This window comes from Panulirus ornatus, chromosome 4 (assembly GCF_036320965.1).
Source record: "Panulirus ornatus isolate Po-2019 chromosome 4, ASM3632096v1, whole genome shotgun sequence".
Lineage (NCBI taxonomy): Eukaryota > Metazoa > Arthropoda > Malacostraca > Decapoda > Palinuridae > Panulirus > Panulirus ornatus.
The window spans coordinates 2,263,921-2,286,952 of record NC_092227.1 but is presented as its reverse complement, the minus strand read 5'-3'; the positions used below and the strand labels follow the sequence as shown (position 1 = coordinate 2,286,952).

Here is a 23,032-nt window from a genome sequence, read left to right as displayed (position 1 = left end):
AGCAGGGAAAGCCAATGGCACTTCGTGTTCTCGGCCACACAACGTAGGACAGATTCAGATGCTGTGTGAGATGAGGGCTTACTGTAGGCTCTGGGAGAGGAGGGATGGGGGGACTCAGACCACACACCCACACACACGCACACACACACACACACACACACACACATACAATATATACATATGTGTGTGTGTGTGTGTGTGTGTGTGTGTGTGTGTGTGTGTGTGTGTGTGTGTGTGTGTGTGTGTGTATGTGGATTGATAGAAAGGCAGAGAGAGAGAGATGATGATCTGGAGAGGAGAGTGGATATGTTGGAAATGAAATGCCTGAGGACAATATGTGGTGTGGTTTGATCGAGTGAGTAATAAAAGGGTAAAAGAGATGTGTGGTGATAAAATGAGCGCGGGTGAGAGAGCAGAAGAAGGTGTGTTGAAATGGTTTGGACATCTGGAGAATATGAGTGATGAGAGGCTGACAAAGAGGATATATGTGGCAGACGTGGAGGGAACAAGAAGGGGAAGATCCGATTAAAGGTGGAAGGATGAAGTGAAAAGATTTTGAGCGATCGGGGCCTGAACATGTAGGAGGGTGAAAGTCGTCCACGGAATGGTGTGAATTGGAGTGATGTGGTATACCGGAGTCGACGTGCTGTCAGTGGACTGAACGAAGGCCTGTCAAGCGGCCGAGGTAAGAAATAAAGGTCTGTGGGGCCAGGTTGTGGACATCGAGCTGTGGTTTCGGTGAATTGCATATGACAGCTAGAGAATGGATGTGAGCAATTACGGCGTTTCTTCGCCTGTACCTGGCGCTACCTTGCTATCGAGGGAAACAACAATGATTACATACACCATCATCAGAAAGGATAATATGCATGTGAAATCTACATCATGAGTTTCTATAAAAGACATAAAACCTAAAAAGTCCCTTGAAATATATATATATATATATATATATATATATATATATATATATATATATATATATATATATATATATATATATATATATATATACATATATATATATATATATATATATATATATATATATATATATATATATATATATATATATATATATATATATATATATATATCGTAAAAGCTAAATATAAATGAATATAGAAACAAGTGAATAATGACTAACAATCCTTCCTTCTCCAAAATATATCAAAACGTGATTTATACAATTAGATTCAACAAACAATGTTGTCTAATCGAGAGTTAAGTTCTACAGTACATAATTAAATTTCCTAACGTTGAAATATACATTTAAAAACAGCAAAACAATTTTACTGAAAACCTGACAAAACTTCATCTAAAAACACACTAACTCTCTTGATACCTCATTGCTATCTCATTAATGTGTTTATTGGCAAAACAGTAAACAATTTATTATCTCCATTAATAAAACCCTCAGCTGTGTCTAGTGATGTAATATACCTACGAGTCATGTTCAGTGGGAAGGTCTTCGTGAAATAAATGTACCACATCATCCCGTGAGTTTTACCCACAAATTAACATGAGTGTAGTTTATAAAGCGAAGATTACATCTCAGTCATTTTACAAGTTCGATCATGTCATTCCTACAGAGCAGCAGTCGTAACTTGTCTACCAGTATAAGTACAACAGTTGTAATGTTTCGTATGACGAAGCAACGCCTTAGGACACGAACGCCCTAGGCAGTCAGTACGAACGATACGAACGAACTGCCTAATACCAAACCGTCCCTCGTTAACGATACGGAATTATACTTACCGACCATCAATTGTTGGTAGCGAGCCCCTCTGTGCAGGCCACAAACACATCAAACACCAGTGCAGAAATGTGTGTGTGTGTATGGTGTGTGTGTGTGTGTATGTGTCTGTGTGTGTGTGTGTGTGTGTGTGTGTGTGTGTGTGTGTGTGTGTGTGTGTGTGTGTGTGTGTGTGTATGTGTGTGTGTGTGTGTGTGTGTGTGTGTGTGTGTGTGTGTGTATGGGTGTGTGTGTTAATTAGTAAAGTGATGAACCTGACATGTATACCGTGCCTGGGCAATTAACCCCGGTCCTACCAGCTGACGTTAACTGGTTTCCCCTCAACGCTGATCAATATTCACCAGCAGCTGCTGCTGGTGTTGTTGTTGTTGTTGTTGTGGGTGGGGGGTGGTGTTCAAGCACCAGTGGTGACTCACCTACTTCATGCTTGACTCACATGAACGCTCACACACCTTTAGAAATAGACGCAATCAATCGACTCACATGAGCCATGTGTGTGTGTGTGTGTGTGTGTGTGTGTTCACCAGGTGGCTGGTGACTTCAGAGGTTGTGTCATAAGGTCCTTACCTTGTGGGCAAAGTCATGTGGTTAAGATGTAAGGTATGTGATAAATTCTCGCATAAGTTATGTGGAGGATACATTCGATGTGATGGTGAGTGACACACATGTGATGCGAGGAGCATTTCAGCTGAGGTACGGGGAGGAAGGAGAGGACTGAATATGACCTCTGGTTCAGATGAATATTCAAACGATTTGTGAATGATTTGAGGGAACTGTGGGAGGACACAGAGAATATCATTCATGGCTACAAACATATGTAGGTCTGAATACTTACAAACTACAGTGTGTGTGTGTGTGTGTGACTTATGTTGGTCTGAGTACTTACAAACTACAATGTGTGTGTGTGTGTGTGTGTGACTTAAATCGAACGTTTAAGTCTAAGTTCAAAGTGTGTGTGAATGTGATACATAGGGCGTGTGAGCGATGTGTGTTCGTACACCCGTTACATAAAACACACAATATTTGTGAAGGAGAAAACTGTACGTTTAGTTAGGCCAGAGTGAGTGGTTGGCCCACCCAGCCAGCTGTTGCTGGGAGAGCGAGTTATCTAACCAATGTTTTGTAGTGATTCACAAGAACTCCCGCTCCAGTAGCGTTCGTCCTTTACGAAAAAGAAAAAAAGATAAAGAGATCACCCGCAAAAATAACTTAATAAACGAGGATAGAAAAACATATTTCATGCCGTATACAAGCAGGGTATAGCCGTAGACCCACAACCTGCTGTGTTTGCCTTCACCAAGCACAGACAGCGAGGGGAAGAGATGAGAGGACCAGCACTGCCACCTCCGTGTCTGGTGTCGTCCGTGTGTGTGTGTGTGTGTGTGTCTGTGTGTGTCCACCATATGAGGGGAGTGATGAACCTCCGAGCGATGTATTCAACCGGATTAACTGAAGGTGTGGCACTGGTGATTCACGTGTGATTTGTAAGACAACTCCCGCTACCCTCCTCTCTCTCTCTCTCTCTCTCTCTCTCTCTCTCTCTCTCTCTCTCTCTCTCTCTCTCTGTACACATATACAGAGACTTACGCACACACACATACCTACACACACATACACACGCACACACACAACTAAACACACACATACACACACACACATACACACACACACACACACACACACACACACACACACACACACACACACACACACACACACACATACACACGCACACACACAACTAAACACACACATACACACACACACATACACACACACACACACACACACACACACACACACACACACACACACACACACACACACATACATAGCTTCGGCTGGAGTTCATGTATGTTTTGCGTATACACACACACACACACACACACACACACAGGGGTAAAGACATGGCGCATCAGCGATGTTAAGAAAAAAAATGTTATTTGATTTTTACAGCAGAAGAGTAGAAGATACATGGTGTAAACTGCGTGATGAAACTGTGTCTGTGGACAGTATAGAAAAGTTTAAAAACAGTTCTATGGCAATAGAGGAAGTTCAACAGGTGGGATCCCATGAGTGTAGAACCCTCTCCCAGTATTGTCCAAATAGGCCATCATGAATACGCTCACGTACGTACACACAAAAATCGTCACAGTTTCCAGGGTTTCTTAATCGAGACGATGATTAATCTGGCGTATATATAGGTCATCAAGGTAATTAACCTCTGCTCTGCCGGATGACGTCAAACGCTCCGTGTTTTTATTCCTAAATCAGCAGTGGGTGTGTGTTTCAGTTACTGAGATGAGACGGCGACTGTAATGGTGGATGAGGACTCATTTGGCGTGTTTTTTTTTTTTTTTTGCCACACAGAACACGTTGGTCGGTTTACGGGATGTCTTGTGGGCAAAAAAGGCTCCCCTCTTATTTCACAAGACTTGGTCGAGTCACGAGTGTGAGTAAGTAAGGGAAAACGTAGCTCACAAGATGTCTGTGAGGCTCTTAAGTAATATTACTAACTATTAAAAGCTTCTGTGAGTCAGGGGTCGCTTGCCTGCAACGAATCTGGCTAACTCACACATCCGTGGCAGACTCACAGATCAACCTGCTGACTGAAAGATGTTCTTGCTGAACTCACAGAGTGAGAGACAGATTCACTGAAGTGCAGAAGATTTGAGTGTAGTTTACAGGATGTGTGACTTTGCTTCCGGAGGTCGTATGGGGGAATAACACGTTAGTCAGCTGGTGTAAATGAGTTATCCACGGCTTCTTGATAAGGCATAGTGTTCACACACACACGTGAGGCTCGCTCGACCACAAGGGCATGGGTGTGTGTGAACCATGTGTATCTGAGCGTTGCACAAGACACGTTGATGAATCGTGAAGTGTATATAGCAGGCGATGTATATAGCAGCTGATGTATACAGCAGGTGTCGGAGTGATGGTCGTTGTTTGTATGAATCACAGAGACTGACTGACTGAAGAGCATGTTCACTTACTAGGCATTTGGATGATGAACAGGGAATGAGGATGGTTCAGATGGGATGAGATAGCTTGACATGGCTTGTGGATGACAGTATATGAAGAGGTTTTTTAGCTCTGGATCACAGGGTATGTGCCTCATCGCAAAGTACGGGGAAAAGAAGATACAACAGGTTATGTCAATTTGAGATGTTTCTCCATTAAGGATATGTATTCACATCTATCCGGCTGTGTATATCATTATAATCATACCTAGAAATACGAACTCAATCTCAGGGGATGGATCCAGCAGCTCCAAAACTGCGCTACATTCAGTGGCAGGGACGCCTTTACTGCGGGAGAAGTTCTCCAACGAAACTGTCTCTTGCTTCGTCGGCTGACGGTGATATACACTCGCTGAGGGTGACTTTTCACCTGGGATGTGACCTCAGGCAGGACGAGTCTCTAGACTGATTTAAATTTGAACATGACGACGCAGACATTACCGACGTGACTGTGTTAATTTGCAGCTTTGCTGGGACTTGAGTATGAACGGTCTGTTCTACCCCACTTGGCCCACAGTGTGTGAGAGAATGAGCTGAAGGTCCAGGAGGGAAACCCCCTCCTCAACCGACTTACATTATTGCCATTTTTATTGGCATAAGAACATAAGTTACAGAGAAGGAGGAATGAGGCAAAGTGATTCGGGGAGAAGAGAGGGAGGACAGGAGCCTGGGTGAGGCAAGAGGTTTTGTCATGGGAAGTGAAGATTATGGGGAGCAGCGGGATGGAAAGACAAGCCTACAGAAGCTGGAGGGGGACAGGGAAGGAAGACGAGGAGGAGGAGGAGGAGGACAAGGAGGAGAAGAGGGAGGAAGAGGAGGACGACAAGGAGGAGGACAAGGAGGAGGAGGAGGACGAGGGGGTTAGAGGTAAAGTTGGGTAGGAAGGATGTGACTTTGAGAATACCATATGAATCATCACATTTACTAACGCCAGTCAGTCAGTCAACATCTCTCCTTCCCAGGTGTTACATCCGCCCGCCTTCTCCTCCTCCTCTTCCTGTTGGCTAGTCATATGGGCTTTAGTCCAGTCAACCGTCAAAGGCCACTCCGGTCGTCAGCGTCGAGATGCAACCACCAACCGAAAAATCTTGTGACACCTTCTCCGGATGTTAAGGTTAACTCTTCAGACCATATACACGTTATGTTTATGGCTCACGATTGGTTGATATGAACAGTTTCCTACGTTGCGCCTCCAGATCCCGACAGAGAGTAGTTCGAAGCCATACTGAACCCTCTGTCGCTGCCTGTCGAAACAAAAGGCTCGGGACAGCTTCGATTAGTTGCGTCACAGGATTCTTTGTTTTCCGAGACCCTAAACCTTTCCCTAGCGATCTCTCCAACCAATTATATATAACAGTTCGCTCTGGGGGGTAATCTACTTTTATATAGAGTACTTCACTGGGATCTTTACCCATAAGAAAAAACTAATATCTCTTTTGTAAAGCCAGGTAAATGGTAATAAACTGTAAAGTAACAGATCAAAGAAGAATAGTCTAGTATTCGTAGCTTAAAGGAATTTAATCCCTTATCCGTTTGCTCCCTTATCCGTTTGTATACGTGATTTCAGAGGCACTGTTAGATTGGACGATAATCGTGGAATAGCTTCACGAGGATCTATTGTTGCCTGGAATGTAATTAGATCTAGTGTTCCGGATCTTATACCATGATCGGCTTTAAGATTAATTCTTGTCTCAGCGGATGAGGTCCTTTCAATTCCTGCCAGAGGTGTTCCCCTATCAGGCAAGTTCCTCTGCTAGATATGTTCCCCCTGCCAGACGTGTTCCCCTGCTTGACGTGTTCCCCTGTTAGACTAACTACCCTGGTGTTTGATGACAGCCTCTCTACCTAGGCTACCGTGACCTTACGTCAGATCACCGCTGCCATACACGTAACCCTCTCCTCGTACCCTCCTCCACACCCTCCACACCGACGAGATATTGTGAGCGTCAGAGAGATACTGGGATCAACGTCTTACTTTATTACAGTGTTTAGGTTTTTCCATTCATACTTAATCGCCGCTTCCCAAGTTATATATATATATATATATATATATATATATATATATACATATATATATATATATATATATATATATATATATGGCGTCCTAGCTACGTCTCTTCGTTGTATATCAGCTGACTTATATTTCTTTCTTGTATCTCCCCTGATGATGTGATTATTACACGAAAGTGCACTTGGGAACTTATCGTGTTTCATTTTCCCCGTGGACTCATAAGAATATATATATATATATATATATATATATATATATATATATATATATATATATATATATATATATATATATATATATATATATATATATGAGAGAGTGATATCGCGCTTTAGTAGGATTTGATATAATTCTATCTAACAAGTAATTTTTCTATGCATGCATCACTTTTCGTGGAGACAATCCACCTCATCAGGTGCCAGTACTTGATAAAGTTATTTAAATCATATACATACTAAACTTAAGCTAGAAATTATTTCAAAGTTATGGTTTGTATCTTTTCATTTAATGACCCGGTATAAAGGATCTTCATTCTTATTTCTCTTGTTAACAGCACCTCACTTGGAGGGAATTTCTGAAACTGATACTTGAGTGAGTATTCGAGGAACGAGCCTGAAAGGCTGTCAGAACCGAACGAGTAAATGGTGGTTCCTGACGGCTGTGCTGGTCGTTCTGTTCGTCATGGTGCTCGAGATATAACTATATTGATGATATTTTCCCCGACAGTGTCTCACGAAAGCAATAAACCCTTCCAGGAAACTTGATTCATTTATACGAATTCTCATTGAATTTTTATTTCTCATTTATACGAAGGTTTTTTTTTTCCTAATGAGGGGCTTCGCAATAAGTGTCTCGAATTCATTTATCACGTCTTCAAAAACATATGAATTATATCTCATTTACTGGTTACTTCCAAACTTATAAACATTACTTATGAATACGAACTGTAATTTTCACTTTTCTTGCTGAAAATTGAAGTAATTTTCTTTCTAAAGGCCTGTCTACACGAGCGGGTCTGATCGGCGGGTTTGCCCGTTACCGGGCAAATTCTGGCGGGCCTGCCCGTGAATGTTGTCACACGACCGATGTGATGAACAGCCGGGCCTGCCCGACGATGTTGCCAGTAGCGGGTGGAGTGCGGTACGAGAACCATGGTGCCTAGCATTGTCAAGAAAAAGATTTTGTGCTCTATGATAATAGCTTTGTGTCTCAAGAAGAAAAAGAAGAAAAGGATATGGTGTAAAGATTGGTGAAAGAAAAGAAGTATGTTTGGAAGCACTGCAACAATACTTCATGAACTACAAAGTAGTGAGGAACACGACTTCAGAAGTTACCTGAGGATGAGTGTAAGCACTTTTTACATCTTGTTATCAAAGGTGGAGCTATACATAGTGAAGAAAGACACAGTTATGAGAAACAGCATTACAGCAGAAGCTCGTCTGGAAGCAACTCTGCGATTTTTAGCAAGTGGGTCTACTTATTCAGCTTCACATTCCATAAACATGGATTCTTACGATAAAGGTCAATCAAAGTACTAGTAAGTACTAGTGATGGCTCACTAGAGTTATCCTGGGCTGCCATCGTTAAATGTTCACTGTGCTACTATGCCGTGGGATGTGTGATGAAGGCCCGCTGTGGGTTCACGATATTATCTTGCGTCTGGCAGGGTAGAAACTCCAGCTACCGGGCACCAGCTCAGTGATTTCGCTCGGCGGGCTTTCGGGCAATTTGATAGTTTGCCCGTCAAATATGCCCGTTAACGGGCAAGCCCGCCGATCAGGCCCGCTCGTGTAGACAGGCCTTAACATACCACATAACACAGAACAGGGCAAACTGTACCTTACATAAGAAAGATAAAACAAAACTTGGCGGTTCATTTATATGGTAATGAGGAAAGACATTGTACCTTAATGAGGACTTGAACGCGTTTGATCTCTCACCCTGGCGTTCTAATGGTCTTCCAAACCTGATCAAACTTTTTATGAAACTCATCACCTCGAGCAATATCGTATATAGAAAACGGAAGTTCAAACCTGCTTTTTAAAAGAATGTGAGTTATGCGGGAGGAAGAAAAGGTTTCGTCCGTTGACGTTAAAAATTCCATTTTCCTTTCGTCCAGGACGGATAACCTGCAGTCAGTGAAGCGTTGTCTGTTCTCAGGTGAGTACGAAGCGTTCCGTTCGTTACAACCAGTGAAGCGTTATGTCTTCCATTCTAAGGAACAGAACGCTCATTCTCCCTCGCGTTAAAAAGAGGGTTAATGTTCATTTCTCTTTAGTGATGTCACCCACGCAGCTTTAGGAGGACGTCAATCTGCCTCGGATCAAAAAGGACATCCTGATTTACCTCCAAAATTAGACAACCGTCGCCACTCCTCTCTCTCTCTCTCTCAGTCAGAGAGTGGGTTAATTTTCCACCTCAGGTCATCATAAAGGTGTGTTGTTATTCACCATAAATCAAAGAGGCGCGTTTCGCTCTCCCCGAGGTCACAGACGAAGGTTACTCTAACTCCCCAAGTCTAGGAAGGTTTGTTGACACATACATATCATGAACTGTTTCGGTATACGGGAACGGAGTATTATAATCGATGGGGCATTGACTGCCCTTTCTATCTTACTGTCATACATTCTCCTAAACCCAACCAAGTGGCAGCCCCGTTCACTTGCTCTTTATTCAGCTTGTTTCACGGGTCCACAGTTCTACTGCTTCTTCCTCACGCCCCTCCGTGCACACTTCTCTTGCCCAGCCTTTTGTTTACGCTCTCTTGTTCCAGTTTGTCTCGTCAGGTGTCGAAAGCCTGATCTACGTCATCGTTGTCATGGCCACATACAAATTCCGACATAGTCGTCTCGTCTCCCCCGAGACTTTAGCCATCAAGAACGGGTTTGGGTGAAGGATTTTCCTGCGCCCTCTTCATCTACCCCAACCTTCCTTCTGGTGCGGGGAAACGTGTCTCTCTTACCGCTGTCTTGGCCTCTTAGAAATTCCTACACAGTTACCATGTCTTCCCTTGAGCCTCCGTCCTTCTAGCGAGGGTTGGTCGAATGTTCCCGCCGTTCCGCACGTTTCGTTCTGCTCACTTCTCGTGTCGTCCTCGTCGCGCTCCTGTGGACTCATCCCAGCCAGTCATTGTGGCTCTTAAGATAAGACCTACCGTGCACACTTGCCCCAGACGGGTATACATCGTGTATATCTTAATAAACATCTCGCAGGGTATACTTTTGTATTGTTGTGTATTAACTTGTGTGCATTTGTATGTGGGTGTCAGAGTATAGATGTTTGCATTTGTCTCTGTGTATGCAAGCATTAAGTAAGTAAATAAGTAAATAAGTAAGACTTACTTGCGTGTAAGTCACATGCATAGATACTTTCAGCTAACATAGAGATGCTATTCATCATAACGAAAGATATGTGCATTATCTTAGAAAATCGTGTTTCTTTTTCTTTTTATCTCTACACAAAATAAGAACACCATTTATCATTATTAACGAGAAGGCAACACCCTATCTTATCTGAGGTCACGAGTCGTTGACGTGAGGCAGTACTCCTTCTTGATTAGATAACTACAGTTAACAGCCTGTGAGTGGGAGGCCACGTCTCCCACTGACTGTAGGAGGAAGACAGACAGGCTCAGCGATCTCAGAGTGACGTAATGGGAGACACCTTCCCTGATTGGGTGAAGGTGGAGGTCTGCGTCCCTGATTGACTGAGGTGGAAGGTGTAACACTCCCCTTTCAGCTGGGGACTTCAAATAACTTTCTTCTCCCACCCGGAGGAGAGCGGAGCACACCCCCTGTGTAAGCTGGGGTGAATATCAACACCCTATCTTATGACCTGAAAACTAAACCACTGGTTGACTGAGAGAGAGAGAGAGAGAGAGAGAGAGAGAGAGAGAGAGAGAGAGAGAGAGAGAGAGAGAGAGAGAGAGAGACTCCCACATGAGCGTTGTGCTAACGTTCACATCACACACACCTTTAATCATCCATCTTCCAAGTCAGGAATAATAATTAACCCTTTCCTTCATTTGCATATCTACATCATAACAGGGCCAGGAAAACAACGTCTGTCTCAGCAACTTTCCTAATATGGTTCAACTGCCGACAACAACATGAAGAAAATATGAAAAAGACATTAAAATATTTTTTTGAGTGATGAATTATATACATATATGTAGCGGGGGTGGTGGGAGGGGGGGAGCCAAATAAGGGGAGCTTAGAGATAAGACCCCCGATGCCACATCCTATCAAAAACTTTGGATATGTCAAGAGCAACTACATAAGTCTCCCCAAAATCTTTCAAGGATGATGACCAGATTTTAGTAAGATAGGAAAGAATATGACCAGTGATTCTCACCTTACGGAAGCCATACTGGTGATCAGAGAGAAGACTGTGAAGTTCAAGATGTCTGAGGATATGGGAGCTGAGGAGAGATGCAAAGACTTTGGAAATGGTAGATGTCAAGGAAATAGGACGATAGTTAGAGGGGTCAGAACAGTCACCCTTTCTTAGGGATGCGATATATCAATGTATGCCTGCAAGAAGAAGGAAAGGTTCTGGATTTTAAGGAGAAACGGAACAGACGAGCAAGCACAGGGGTAAGTTCAGAGGCACACCCTCACAGTACACAGGGATGGTTACCATCAGGACCATAAGCCTTGCTTGTGTCCAGAGAGATAGAGAGAAGTGTTTTTCAGACAGTCCAAAAAGATATTACAGGAGGGGCATAGGATGAGCAACAGGAGCATCAGGGGAAGAAGCAATGTGAGAGTCATCCAAGGTGGAGTTAGAGGAGAAAAGGAACCAGAGGTTTACTTTGGTTCCCGTTTCTCTTCTAACTCCAACGTGGATGACTTTAACATTCTTTCATCCCATGATGCTCCTGTTTTTACTAATCGAATGTCCCTTCCTATAATACAATATATATATATATATATATATATATATATATATATATATATATATATATATATATATATATATATATATATATATATATATATATATATATATATATATATATATACATATATGTATATATGTATATGAAATGTGGAAAGACCTATGTTTCTCGCTTGGCTGAGCAAGTAATTAAAGAAGTGATTAGCGGATGTATTCCTGGAATCTTTTACTCTGTGAGCACAAACACGCCTGCCATCATTAGGCTCTAATTACCTCTGTACGGTTAAGGGTCTTATAAGATGTTTTCAACTGTGGGAGTGTGGGAGTTACCCATACGACGACGACTGAGTAGTGGCAGGAGCCTTGGGCACGACGGACGAGTTGTTTGTTTCCAGATCTCTCTCTCTCTCTCTCTCTCTCTCTCTCTCTCTCTCTCTCTCTCTCTCTCTCTCTCTCTCTCTCTCTCTCTCTCTCTCTCTCTCTCTCAAAATTCTCATTCTAGTAAGAATCTTACCACTAGACCTGGTCTTGTGGTACGTGCTCACGTAACCAGCTTAGATCAGATCTAACGAGATCAAACTAGACCAAAAGTCTTCCTTATGTCTATGATGCAGAAGGCAACTAGAAGTCATAGACGGCAAAATGTCAGTAATTGAGAAGCCCAGTCGTCGACCCATGGATATTGAAGGAATGGATGTAGTTAATAACACATGGGAGGATATTGCCCGTGAGCAAGTCGTCAAAGGAACTGGGTCAAAGAGGATGTGGCAAAGTACCAATATCCTACACCATCAATAACCCCACTTCACCATCTATCTCCCCAGCACTCCACCCACCACCAATGCCCTTCTCCATCCTCTATCCCCAGCACTGCACTCACCACCAACACCCCACTCCACCATCTATCTCCCCAGCGCTCCACCCACCACCAACACCCCACTCCACCATCTAGCTTGGCTGCTCCACCAGATGACATCCGCACTTCTCCCTCCTCATCCCACCATCCAGCATCACATGATGACCATGAGGCCGTCGGTAACTCAAGAGTGGGCCGTTTTGATAACTGTTTCTTTCCCTACCTAAGAATCGACGCAGAGGAACACATGACAAAATGTTTGCATAAGACGAGATTATAAATCATCATTATAACATCGACTTCCAGTCACTTGCGCCATTCTAGCCTGAGCATCATCGACAGTCACCACACAGCTCCGCACCTCCAGTGTAAACACCACTTGACAGTCACTCACCCACGTCAGTAAATACACGTCTGTAACTTCCTTCAGCCGCCGACCGTAAACACCAAACTGGAAACAAACACAGAAGGAAGGAAGGAAGGGAGGAGGAACTCTCGCTGACATTTTCCTCTTGACTCAACCAACATACTATCAGCGGGTCCTCAGCGTTGGCCTGATTCAGTCCAAACACGGTCTTCCGGTTATTGGCATTTGCGCTACGTAAACCCACGCAACTCCTCCTAATTTCCATAATGAGACCACTGCTTTAGAGGGAGCGTTGTCGTTTTTCTCTCTCATTTTCCAAGCGTTTGGTGGAGTTAACGTAACGTAGTGCATATCTAAGTGACACTCGTAACCTGCGATATCATATTTTGTTCTGTACAACGACTCAGACTCGGAATTGCTCAGGCTCTTGATTGTGGTGTAGCAATGTCAGAGATGTACTGTGGTACTGTCGTGGTATGTAGCGTGCTAGAATACCGCTATGCAGTGTGCTAGATCACCGCTATGCAGCGTGCCAGATCACCGCTATGTAACGTGCTAGATCACAGCCATGTAGCGTGCTAGATCACCGCTATGTAGCGTGCCAGATCACCGCTATGTAGCGTGCTAGATCACCGCTGTGTAGCTGTAGGTTCGATGCACAAAAATGTGATACATGTCATATGATTCACTCACTTTTATTACTTGCCCTTTAGTCTTTATATAATTAATGTAAATCCCTCAAACGCAGTCAGAAAACATTTTTACATGCACGTAATTGTGAAATCTAAGTCTCTCTCTCTCTCTCTCTCTCTCTCTCTCTCTCTCTCTCTCTTGCTTTTGGGCATTCGCTTTACGAACACACACACAGACACACAAACACACACACACAGACACACACACACACACACACACACACACACACACACTTTCTCTCTCCCTCACACGTAACCCTTGACAAAAAGGAAACTTACACAACTAGTTATTCTTGGCTCTAAGGTACTTCCCTGCGGTGAGTGCTTCGCGCTAGCCCTAGCCCTAGCCCGTAGGCAAGATGCCGTTGCGGACGCTCGTACATAGGTAGACTGGGTCTCTCTCTCTCTCTCTCTCTCTCTACCAAAGAGTTAAAGGGCAACGTCTTCTTGTCCTCCTGCAGGTGATAGTGTACCCGACGAAGGACTCCCTGAAGACGGTGGGCGCCGTGTTGATGCTGCTCCTCATCTGGGTCATCTCCTTCATCCTGGCGCTCCCGAACTTCATCTGGCGGACGCTCAAGCACCACGTGATCAACCTCCCGGACCTCTACTCCGTCAATTTCTGCTTCGAGGACTGGCCGACAGAGCATGGACGCGGGTACTACAGCGTCTTCGTCATCCTGGTCCAGTACTGCCTTCCTATCGTCACCGTCAGCGTCTCCTACGCGATGATCTGCCGGAAGCTCAAGTTCCGCATGGCCAACAGCATCGTCAGATCGTCGAAGAAAGGCGAACGCGACGACAGACGCATGAAGAAAACCAACACGTTGCTCATTGCCATTGCCCTTATCTTCTGCCTCTCGTGGCTGCCGCTCAACCTGTACAACCTCGTCGTCGACTTCTACAACCCATTCGGGGACGACATGGAGACGATGCTCGTCGTCTACGCCGTCTGCCACATGATGGGTATGTCGTCCGCCTGCTCGAACCCGCTCATGTACGGATGGCTCAACGACAACTTCCGTAAGGAGTTCTTGGAGATCTTCAGCATAGTCCTTCCCTGCAGGAGCCCCCAGCAGCAGGGGAGAAGAGGGAAGGTGCTGCTGCCGGAGAAAAGTGGCAAGTCCCCGTCGAAGTTGCTGTCGAACCCTCAGGGGAAAGACGAGAGGCCGATGGTGCTGTACACGAAGGCCGGAGAGACACAGGAGGTCAATGGCACCTACGACTCCCAGAAGGAGGTCACCTACATCACCCAGGTCGTCACCAACGCCACGCTATAGGAAGGTGAGGACCTAACATGACCCCCTCCTGACCCTTCCTGTATCTTAATGTCCCATGGTTATAGGAGGTCACCAACCGACATGTTGTGGACCAGGGGACTAGATGACCTAGTGTGGGTAAACAACTGATCCAGAATAGCCTGTTAGGTCATTTATAGCAGCCTATGAGCTTATACTCCGTGACTCCTGGCTAATATTTTCCGGCCCAGCGACTGACCTCTTCCAATCTATCTATTACCATGTAGTAACCTGTCAAATGACGTACCAGTGACCTTCTATAGCTTAAAATCGACCTGCTGTAGACCAGCTTTTCTGTGTACCTAACGACCGACTTGCTAGTTAGTTCACCAATTGTAAATCAGTTGTCCCATCGTTACTACAGAATGACTTGCTGTTGCTTGTTAATTAACATACCGAACATTAAGTCACAAGTTTTCCCTCTACAACTTGACGCGGTGTTTATGACCTGTTATGACCTGGTGAGTGACCATATTTAAACCCACTAACCTCATCATCCCCCAAACTGGGGGAAACATGTCTCATGTTTCCCCTAACTATCACATCACTGTTCTCACTTTCACTTAATCTGGCGGTGAAACCAAGACTTCAGTGCCAGAACTCTACGTAGATAAGGTAGACAGATACCCTAATCACAGGTAAGTAGATACCCTAGCTCTAAGTAGATAGAGATTGGTAGATTTTTCAGCCCTTTCTCTATGTTTCAAATTACGCCTTATCTATTTCAAGTTTCTCATCTTCTCATCACTTTTTTCTTGAAATTGTTCATCAGTTTCTTCTCCCATCATTTTACTCAAATACTTCATCAATACATTCATTCTGTGTGGTTCATTATCAGTTTCTTCTCCCATCATTTTACTCAAATACTTCATCAATATATTCATTCTGTGTGGTTCATTATCAGCTTTGAAAAATGTGGACAAGACATGTACATTGTGTTTCCTCCTTAACTGTAATCGTGTATACCCCGAATATCAATCTCATTCAAGTGATTACAACTCCACTCTAGTCTGCTGTTTCACATACTCTTTCTCCCTTACCTTCCTATTTCTATGTCCAGATTCTAAATAATTACCTTTGTCTCTCTCTGTGTGTGCCACTATTGCACAGAGAATTAAAAATGAGGGGAAAAAATTGAAACGTCACTCTTTCTCACCTTGTCTTGTAGTTTCCTGTTGAAGTAAATGTGGTGATAGTCCGTGGCTGTCCTGTACACACCGCTATGCCAAAGAACACTAGGCTTCACTAACATGACGGGGAAAATGCGTCTATAGTGATGACAGTTCTGCAGATGGAGCCCCTGTGGGCGTACAGCAGGGGGGAAAACTAAGGGTCTGTCTCCAGAGTCAACACTCGCATAATCACAGTTCTTTTCTCACGATTCCACCCACGGTTCACCACCGGCTACACTACACTGACTGCTGCCTCCCCGGGCTCCCCCTCACACACACACACACACACACACACACACAAGCAAGCTGGGTAACTGGGTATGGAGACTGGCTTGTTCGCCCTGTTTGTCACATTTCACTTACTGTGGTTGTGGAGTGAAGACAGTGGCTTCGCTTCTATCATACATACGTACAGTGAGTATATATATCGCCGGGTTTAATGGATAGCCAGAGGTCATTAACGCAGGAGCCATACCATACTTCAGAACAAAGGACATAAATTACGGTGGTGAGGTTAACAGGGCTGGTTGGTTGTTTGATGCTCTGGGCCTATTAGTGACTAACAGGGGTCATTGATTAAGGCCGTCACTGTCATATCATAACCAGCAATCGAGGAATCTTGAACACCTTCAAGTGTCCAAGATAATTCAAAGATCGTATATTCATTCATAGTTGATAAACAGCGCTAGACTCTGTTGTATAATCCCCTGCATACAAATCGTGATTGTAGGAAACCAAGTTGCAATTGAAAATGAATAATCTGGTTATAAATCATGATGGAACGGAGGAACGATTGATGCAAGACAAAATGCATTGCAAGAACGTCGTGACAGACCATAACACGGTGGAGGAATCCTGTGTTTCACTATAATGTAACGACACTTGGCAATTATGTTAACGACAACAATCGTAGCTGGTCGTAACCCCCGGCGGCCGTACGACCAACAGCAACCCTGCGTCACAGTATGATTTCTTTTCCATGATGTAACTATGATAAGACATCTACCTTGGTTCTTCCTTTCTGTGTGAAGGTTTTCTTTAGAAACATTTTTCTACATATAGCTAAATGTCCATATGTATTTCTATGTTAGCCAACAGCACGGGCAACTGAGGCCCTAACCAAGGCCATCTCATTAACGCGATATATATATATATATATATATATATATATATATATATATATATATATATATATATATATATATATATATATATATATATATACATTCTCATGGTCTTATGACGAACCACACAACACATACATCCCACCAGGACAACAGACGCCACCGGCGACGTGACCTCTCTACATGTGTGAGCAATATTGGCAATACTTCCTCTCCTCGTACCCACAGGACGAGCAATATTGCTTGTCCTCCTCCCGCTACCCCCATAAGATGAGGAATATTACTTGCCCTCCGTCACCAAGTAACTTAACAATGGGTTGTTGCTGTCTGGGCTGAGTGGAAGCCATCGCGAGATCAGCGATCGATACCCGATAATTAACTCGCCTTTCATGTCCAGTGCGCACGCAAGTGGTTAACGAGGCAAGACGTCTCGTTACCAGATAACGACAGTAGTGGAATAGATGATCCCTGGGAACACACACACACACACACACACACCATTTTCTTTATTCTTAATATCATCTTGATATTCATTTCATCGCTTCATATCCCCGGTGTTGCATTGTATTGCCCCGGGCACTTCAAGTACGTCACAAGGGTCGGTGGGTCAGTGAGAGAGAGAGAGAGAGAGAGAGAGAGAGAGAGAGAGAGAGAGAGAGAGAGAGAGAGAGAGAGAGAGAGAGAGATGAATAGATAGATGATAGATAGATAGATAGATAAAGAGATGGACAGATAGATAGATAGATAGTTTGAGAGATAAACACGGGAATAGATGCAAGCAGTTCAGACAGTGGAGAGCCTGTCTCTCTCTCTCCCTCAAATGTAGTGGAGACGGAGCTGCCACAACCTCGCTAGACACCCACAGTCGAGCGTCCGAGCGTCTTCATCAATAGGATTTGCAGGAGGCAAAGCGGATTGTCCCAGGCTGTGGCTTTACACATCCCGGATTCCACACGTTAACATCCTCAGACCAAGCTGAGAAGTGACCGACTCGCTTGCCCAACACATGAGTAAACTGTCAGTAGGACTTACTCTAAATTATGTACACCCATTCTGCTTCCCTTGTCGACTTAAAGAAAGTGATTACTCGTCAGTAAGTCTCTCATACCATCCTACCAAGTCGCCAATCGTATCACAGAGAAAGGTATGAGAGCAATATATGGATTGGAGAGAAGAAAAGAAATAATGTCAAAGTTTTCATACACTGTATCAGAGTTTCCAGCTTTATCTTGCAATCCAGAGTGAGAATTCTTAACAAGATATCGGTTTAAACGCTGATTGTAGGCTCTCTCTCCTAAATAGGATCCTGGTGATACTGTGAGATCCCATTTTCCAATGGTTCCTACAGTTTTAAGGATGCGCTACGCTGCGTTGCAGGGACAGGATGTACTCCGTTGAAGTGCGAAGTTCTTTGATGAGAATGTACTCTGGTTCGTCAACTGATAATAATACAACCTCGCAGAGTTGAATATATATATATATATATATATATATATATATATATATATATATATATATATATATATAAGATAGCTTTCTAGATATTCAGTTGGTAATGAAGACAAAAAATAAGATCCTTATTTCTCTAGTCTCAGCCACAAAGAGGAAATCTAATTTCCTGCCTTATTTCTCATCAGTCGACACCACATCTTCTCCATAATGTCTTCCTTATTAGGTGGGTTCCCCTCCACACAGCGGTACACGCTCTCTCTCTCTCTCTCTCTCTCTCTCTCTCTCTCTCTCTCTCTCTCTCTCTCTCTCTGGAAAATTGTCATTAAGCTTCGTGTGTGGATGACGCAAATATCCGACACTGTTTGTTAATGGTCAATTTGCTTGCCTTGCAGACCGATGGTTCGTCGTTGTGGCAGCGTACAGGAGGTCATGATGACCCCCCTCCCCCCCCTCTATCCGTAGTTTCATGCCCCTGGGACCACAAGCGTGGTCACAAGCCAAAAGCCAAGACCTGCAGCGACCTGTCTTCCGGATGACCTGCTTTCGTGTATACAAGCACAAACTGCTGTGACCTGTCTTAGACTACGCGAACGTGACCTGTAGTTACCTGTTACCTGATCCTTGAGCTTGACCAGCAGTGACCTGTCTTGGGTAGCATAAAACCTGACCTTATACAGGACCCTGACCTATCGTCGCTTCTCTTCGGGTATGCATCTTAACCTGCCATGACCTGTCTTCGAGTAGATTCAATGACCCGTTTCTAGTTATAATAATGACACGACCTCTCCTGAACTCTCCCTCCCTCTCCCCCCATGACCAGTCTTCAGCAGCGTCTGTATGTGAACTGATGTGACCTTTGTCCAGCCGCGTGAACAAAATACACTGTGACCTTCACACCCAGAGCGAAAAACAAGTGAACATTATGAATAAAAAAGTACAACTTCTGAGCACGAAGGTACGAACCCTGAACACAAGGGCAAAGCCCTTGAGCACGACGGTATGTCCCTTGAGCACGACAGTATGACCTTTGAACACGACGGCACGACCTTTCCAAGTAGCCCTTGTTGTGTGAAGGAAGACCAGGAGTAGACACAGATGAGTCTGGGAATAAGTAAAGTGATTCAGATGTTCTTGAGTTCATTCAGGTGATGGAAGTCTAGCGCTTTGACTGCTAAAAATAAGATGTAAACTTCATAGTTTGATGACGGCACTAATGTGTTCCATTCACACTAATGGAGATGACAGACGGGGTTGAGGTTGAGGATAATGCCCATGACTTCAGTCGTGGTGTGGTGCAGGATGAAGTTTTTGGCGGTAATCCATTTCTTGGGTCCGTTAAGGATGCTTCATGAGGTCGGGCAGACCGGGAGAGATGCGCTCCCTGTGGTAGAAAGCGCCAAAAAGTCGAGTCTTTGACGCACTTCCATCGCGCAGACGGATCTGTGTGGATGAGGAGGACATAAGCAAGAGGTTCCTCATCTTTGCGTCTTGAGGGACGCCACAGGTGAGGGACTGGAGAGGAGGGGATGACCCCCTCGAACGTGTACGACCTGACGACACTCACTGAGGAGGCCTGCAAGGCAGTGGTGTAGTAGGTATTAGGTCTTCTTGGTGCAGATGACAGGTCCTCCAGGTAACAGATGGTGTAGGTGACAGGTCCTGCAGACAGTGTATTGTAGTCCACGGATTGTACAGATAGCATATAGTTTAGGCTACCGATAAGGACAAATAACAGATAATACACGTCAGACGTAGTATAGATAACAGAGATATTAAGCTACAGATAATACAGATAGATTTAGGCCATAGTACTACAGATAACATGTAGTATATATCACAGATATTATAGATAAGGAGTAATTTAGTCCATAGATGGTAAAGATGATAGATAGTTTAGGCTACCGATAGAACGGACAAAAGATAGTTTCAGCCACAGATAGTGCAGATAACAGATGATATTGCAGGGAACAGATGATGCGAGTGGCGGGCGCCCTAATCATATAGTAATCACTCTAGCATACTGAGGGTCAGGCAGGTCATGCAGTATGAACTGGACAGGTCACTGCGGTCTCATTCATGTACCTAACATGTCATTCAAAGGACAAGTAAGGCAATTGATAGGTCATTCTGGTCACATATCAAGCTTGTTCTAAGTCATTCAGGTCACGTGTCATCGCCTGTTATCAGGTCATTCAACTAACAGGTTTCATTCGCGTAACAGGTCATTCTGATCAGTGAATTTGCATGTAACCGGACAGACAGATGATAAGGGCAGCTTTGATAAAGCCTGAATTATTTAGTAGTAAAGAAAGATGTATAATAAAGAATAAAGATGTATATCACAAGAGTAAAGAAAGATGTATTATATTTGTCATTATATCATTATCTGATGTCAATGATGGTGCTGAGAGGTAATGATGATAAAGAAGAATTGAGAGAGAGAGAGAGGTCAAAAGAAGGATTAAAAAGAGGAAAGAGAAAACGAAATATAGGTTGCTGGCGTTACAACTTATAAACGAATGAATCAGGTGAGATATCTTATGATAGTCGGATTCCACCTCAGTGTGAAAGGCGGACTCCGAATTTTACTTAAAAGTATAAATACTTTAGGATACTTTATATGTTTTCCTCTTCGAGTAGATAGTGTCTGGCCTCTCCTTTGTCAATAGGACTTCGAGCTCATTGTTTCGAACCAGTGGTTCACTAGTGTAAATAGGAAGTGCCAAATCCAAACGTGTATTTAAAGATTGTAATTCTGTAATGTTAAGGTAATTTCTTTGTTTATAGAGAGATATATAATATGATATATGAATATGTAACTATATTTTGTATAATAAAACTATATTGTTATTTAGAGAAAACGTTTTAGGTTTCATGAGACGAAATGAAACTGTGAATCACTTGTTTCACGGACGAACTTGGTCAGTGAAACTTCAGTTTCAAGACGTCAAATATTCTGTACTGTTTCAGTGATTTAGTCCTTACGTTTATCACAGTGTATGTGGCTATTGTGACTGTTTTCTTTTTTACGCTGGACTTAAACCTTAAAACGAAACTTTTCGATAAACATTCGTTCGAGTGTAGATCGACTCACTCATCATTTATGATCGTACTGAAGCACTCAGCGCTGACGTATGCACACAGCACGCCTGACTAGATTAATTGTAGTTCGCCAATATAATGTAATATTAAAAAGATAAACAATTTATCAACAACTTCTATCATATCAAGAACCATCCGCTACTCTAATTCATTGCCATAGACACAAATCTAGTTTTAAAAAAAGAATGAAAATTACCGTAAATTTTTTTTTTATAGATACAAATTGCTAAGGAGCTTTCGTCGTACGACGTATGATAAGGAGAGCTGGTGGCGAGGCCTCGTGACGTACTGGCTGACGTAACACCGAGTTAAGGGAGAAGGAACGGTCAAATATTCTGGTGTCTGAGCCCACGTTGATATTGGACCTTCCATCTTCCCCAGGCTGGTTATAACACGTTAATAACCTTCTACCTTGTTCCCCTATTAATCATATCAAGGTGATTACCATCAACCATGTTCCCGTGCTAATTGTCCAATGTTAATTACCTCTTCATCTCCTCACGTTAACTATTCGAAATTAATTACCGCTCGTATTTTCCCCATCCCTAATTATCATAAATTCATTACCCTTAAACCTTGTTCCTGTGTTAACTAATCGAGTTTGATCACATTTTATCTTCTTCCTGGGTTGATTATACATATATCGTTCTCTGCTTAGCAACGCTTAACATTTATAACACTTTTATATTTATCATTACCACTATTGCTTGTTTAAATCACCCTTGGTCAGCTAATAACATATGAAATCACTTTAATTACGTCTTGACGGCTACTTATCCGAGGTAGATTAGTAGATTACTTATCCTCTGGATATATATATATATATATATATATATATATATATATATATATATATATATATATATATATATATTTATATATCCGATATTGAATGACTCCACAAATGGTTGTTAAAGCCCCCCAGGGGTCAATAGCATTGTGCAGAGGGTCGGTTAATGTCTAACGATCGACAGAGGGATGATAAAATCCCATGAGTCAAAAATATGTTTAAAGTTTGAATACTTAATGATATGTGAGATAAAGGAAAAGTAGATCAAGTTTTTAATCTTCATAAAATAAGATGATAACTTAAGGATTATCATTAATCCTATCCATCGCATTAATGATGTCAACTTCTTAACATTAAATGTTATTTTCCATTAAGTCGTTAGTTACCCCCAGCTTGTTCTACTGAGTACGTGATGGGGGTCGATTAAACTGACGGGGTCAACGGCCCATTAGAATACAAGGTAAATGATCCTAGGTTTTGGAAGCCATTC

At 43.1% G+C, this 23,032-nt stretch overlaps 1 protein-coding gene across 1 annotated transcript in view; it reads left to right on the top strand.

The window, feature by feature from the left end:
* Positions 1-23,032, top strand: part of LOC139765083 (neuropeptide F receptor-like) — a 70,161-nt gene that overhangs the window by 44,786 nt on the left and 2,343 nt on the right. The window contains exons 3-4 of the mRNA XM_071692237.1: positions 14,066-14,888; positions 19,043-23,032. The exon at positions 19,043-23,032 is cut by the window's right edge and continues 2,343 nt beyond it. Coding sequence (XP_071548338.1) covers positions 14,066-14,884 — 819 coding nt within the window. The 3' untranslated portion in view covers positions 14,885-14,888; positions 19,043-23,032. The remainder of the gene's footprint in view (positions 1-14,065; positions 14,889-19,042) is intronic.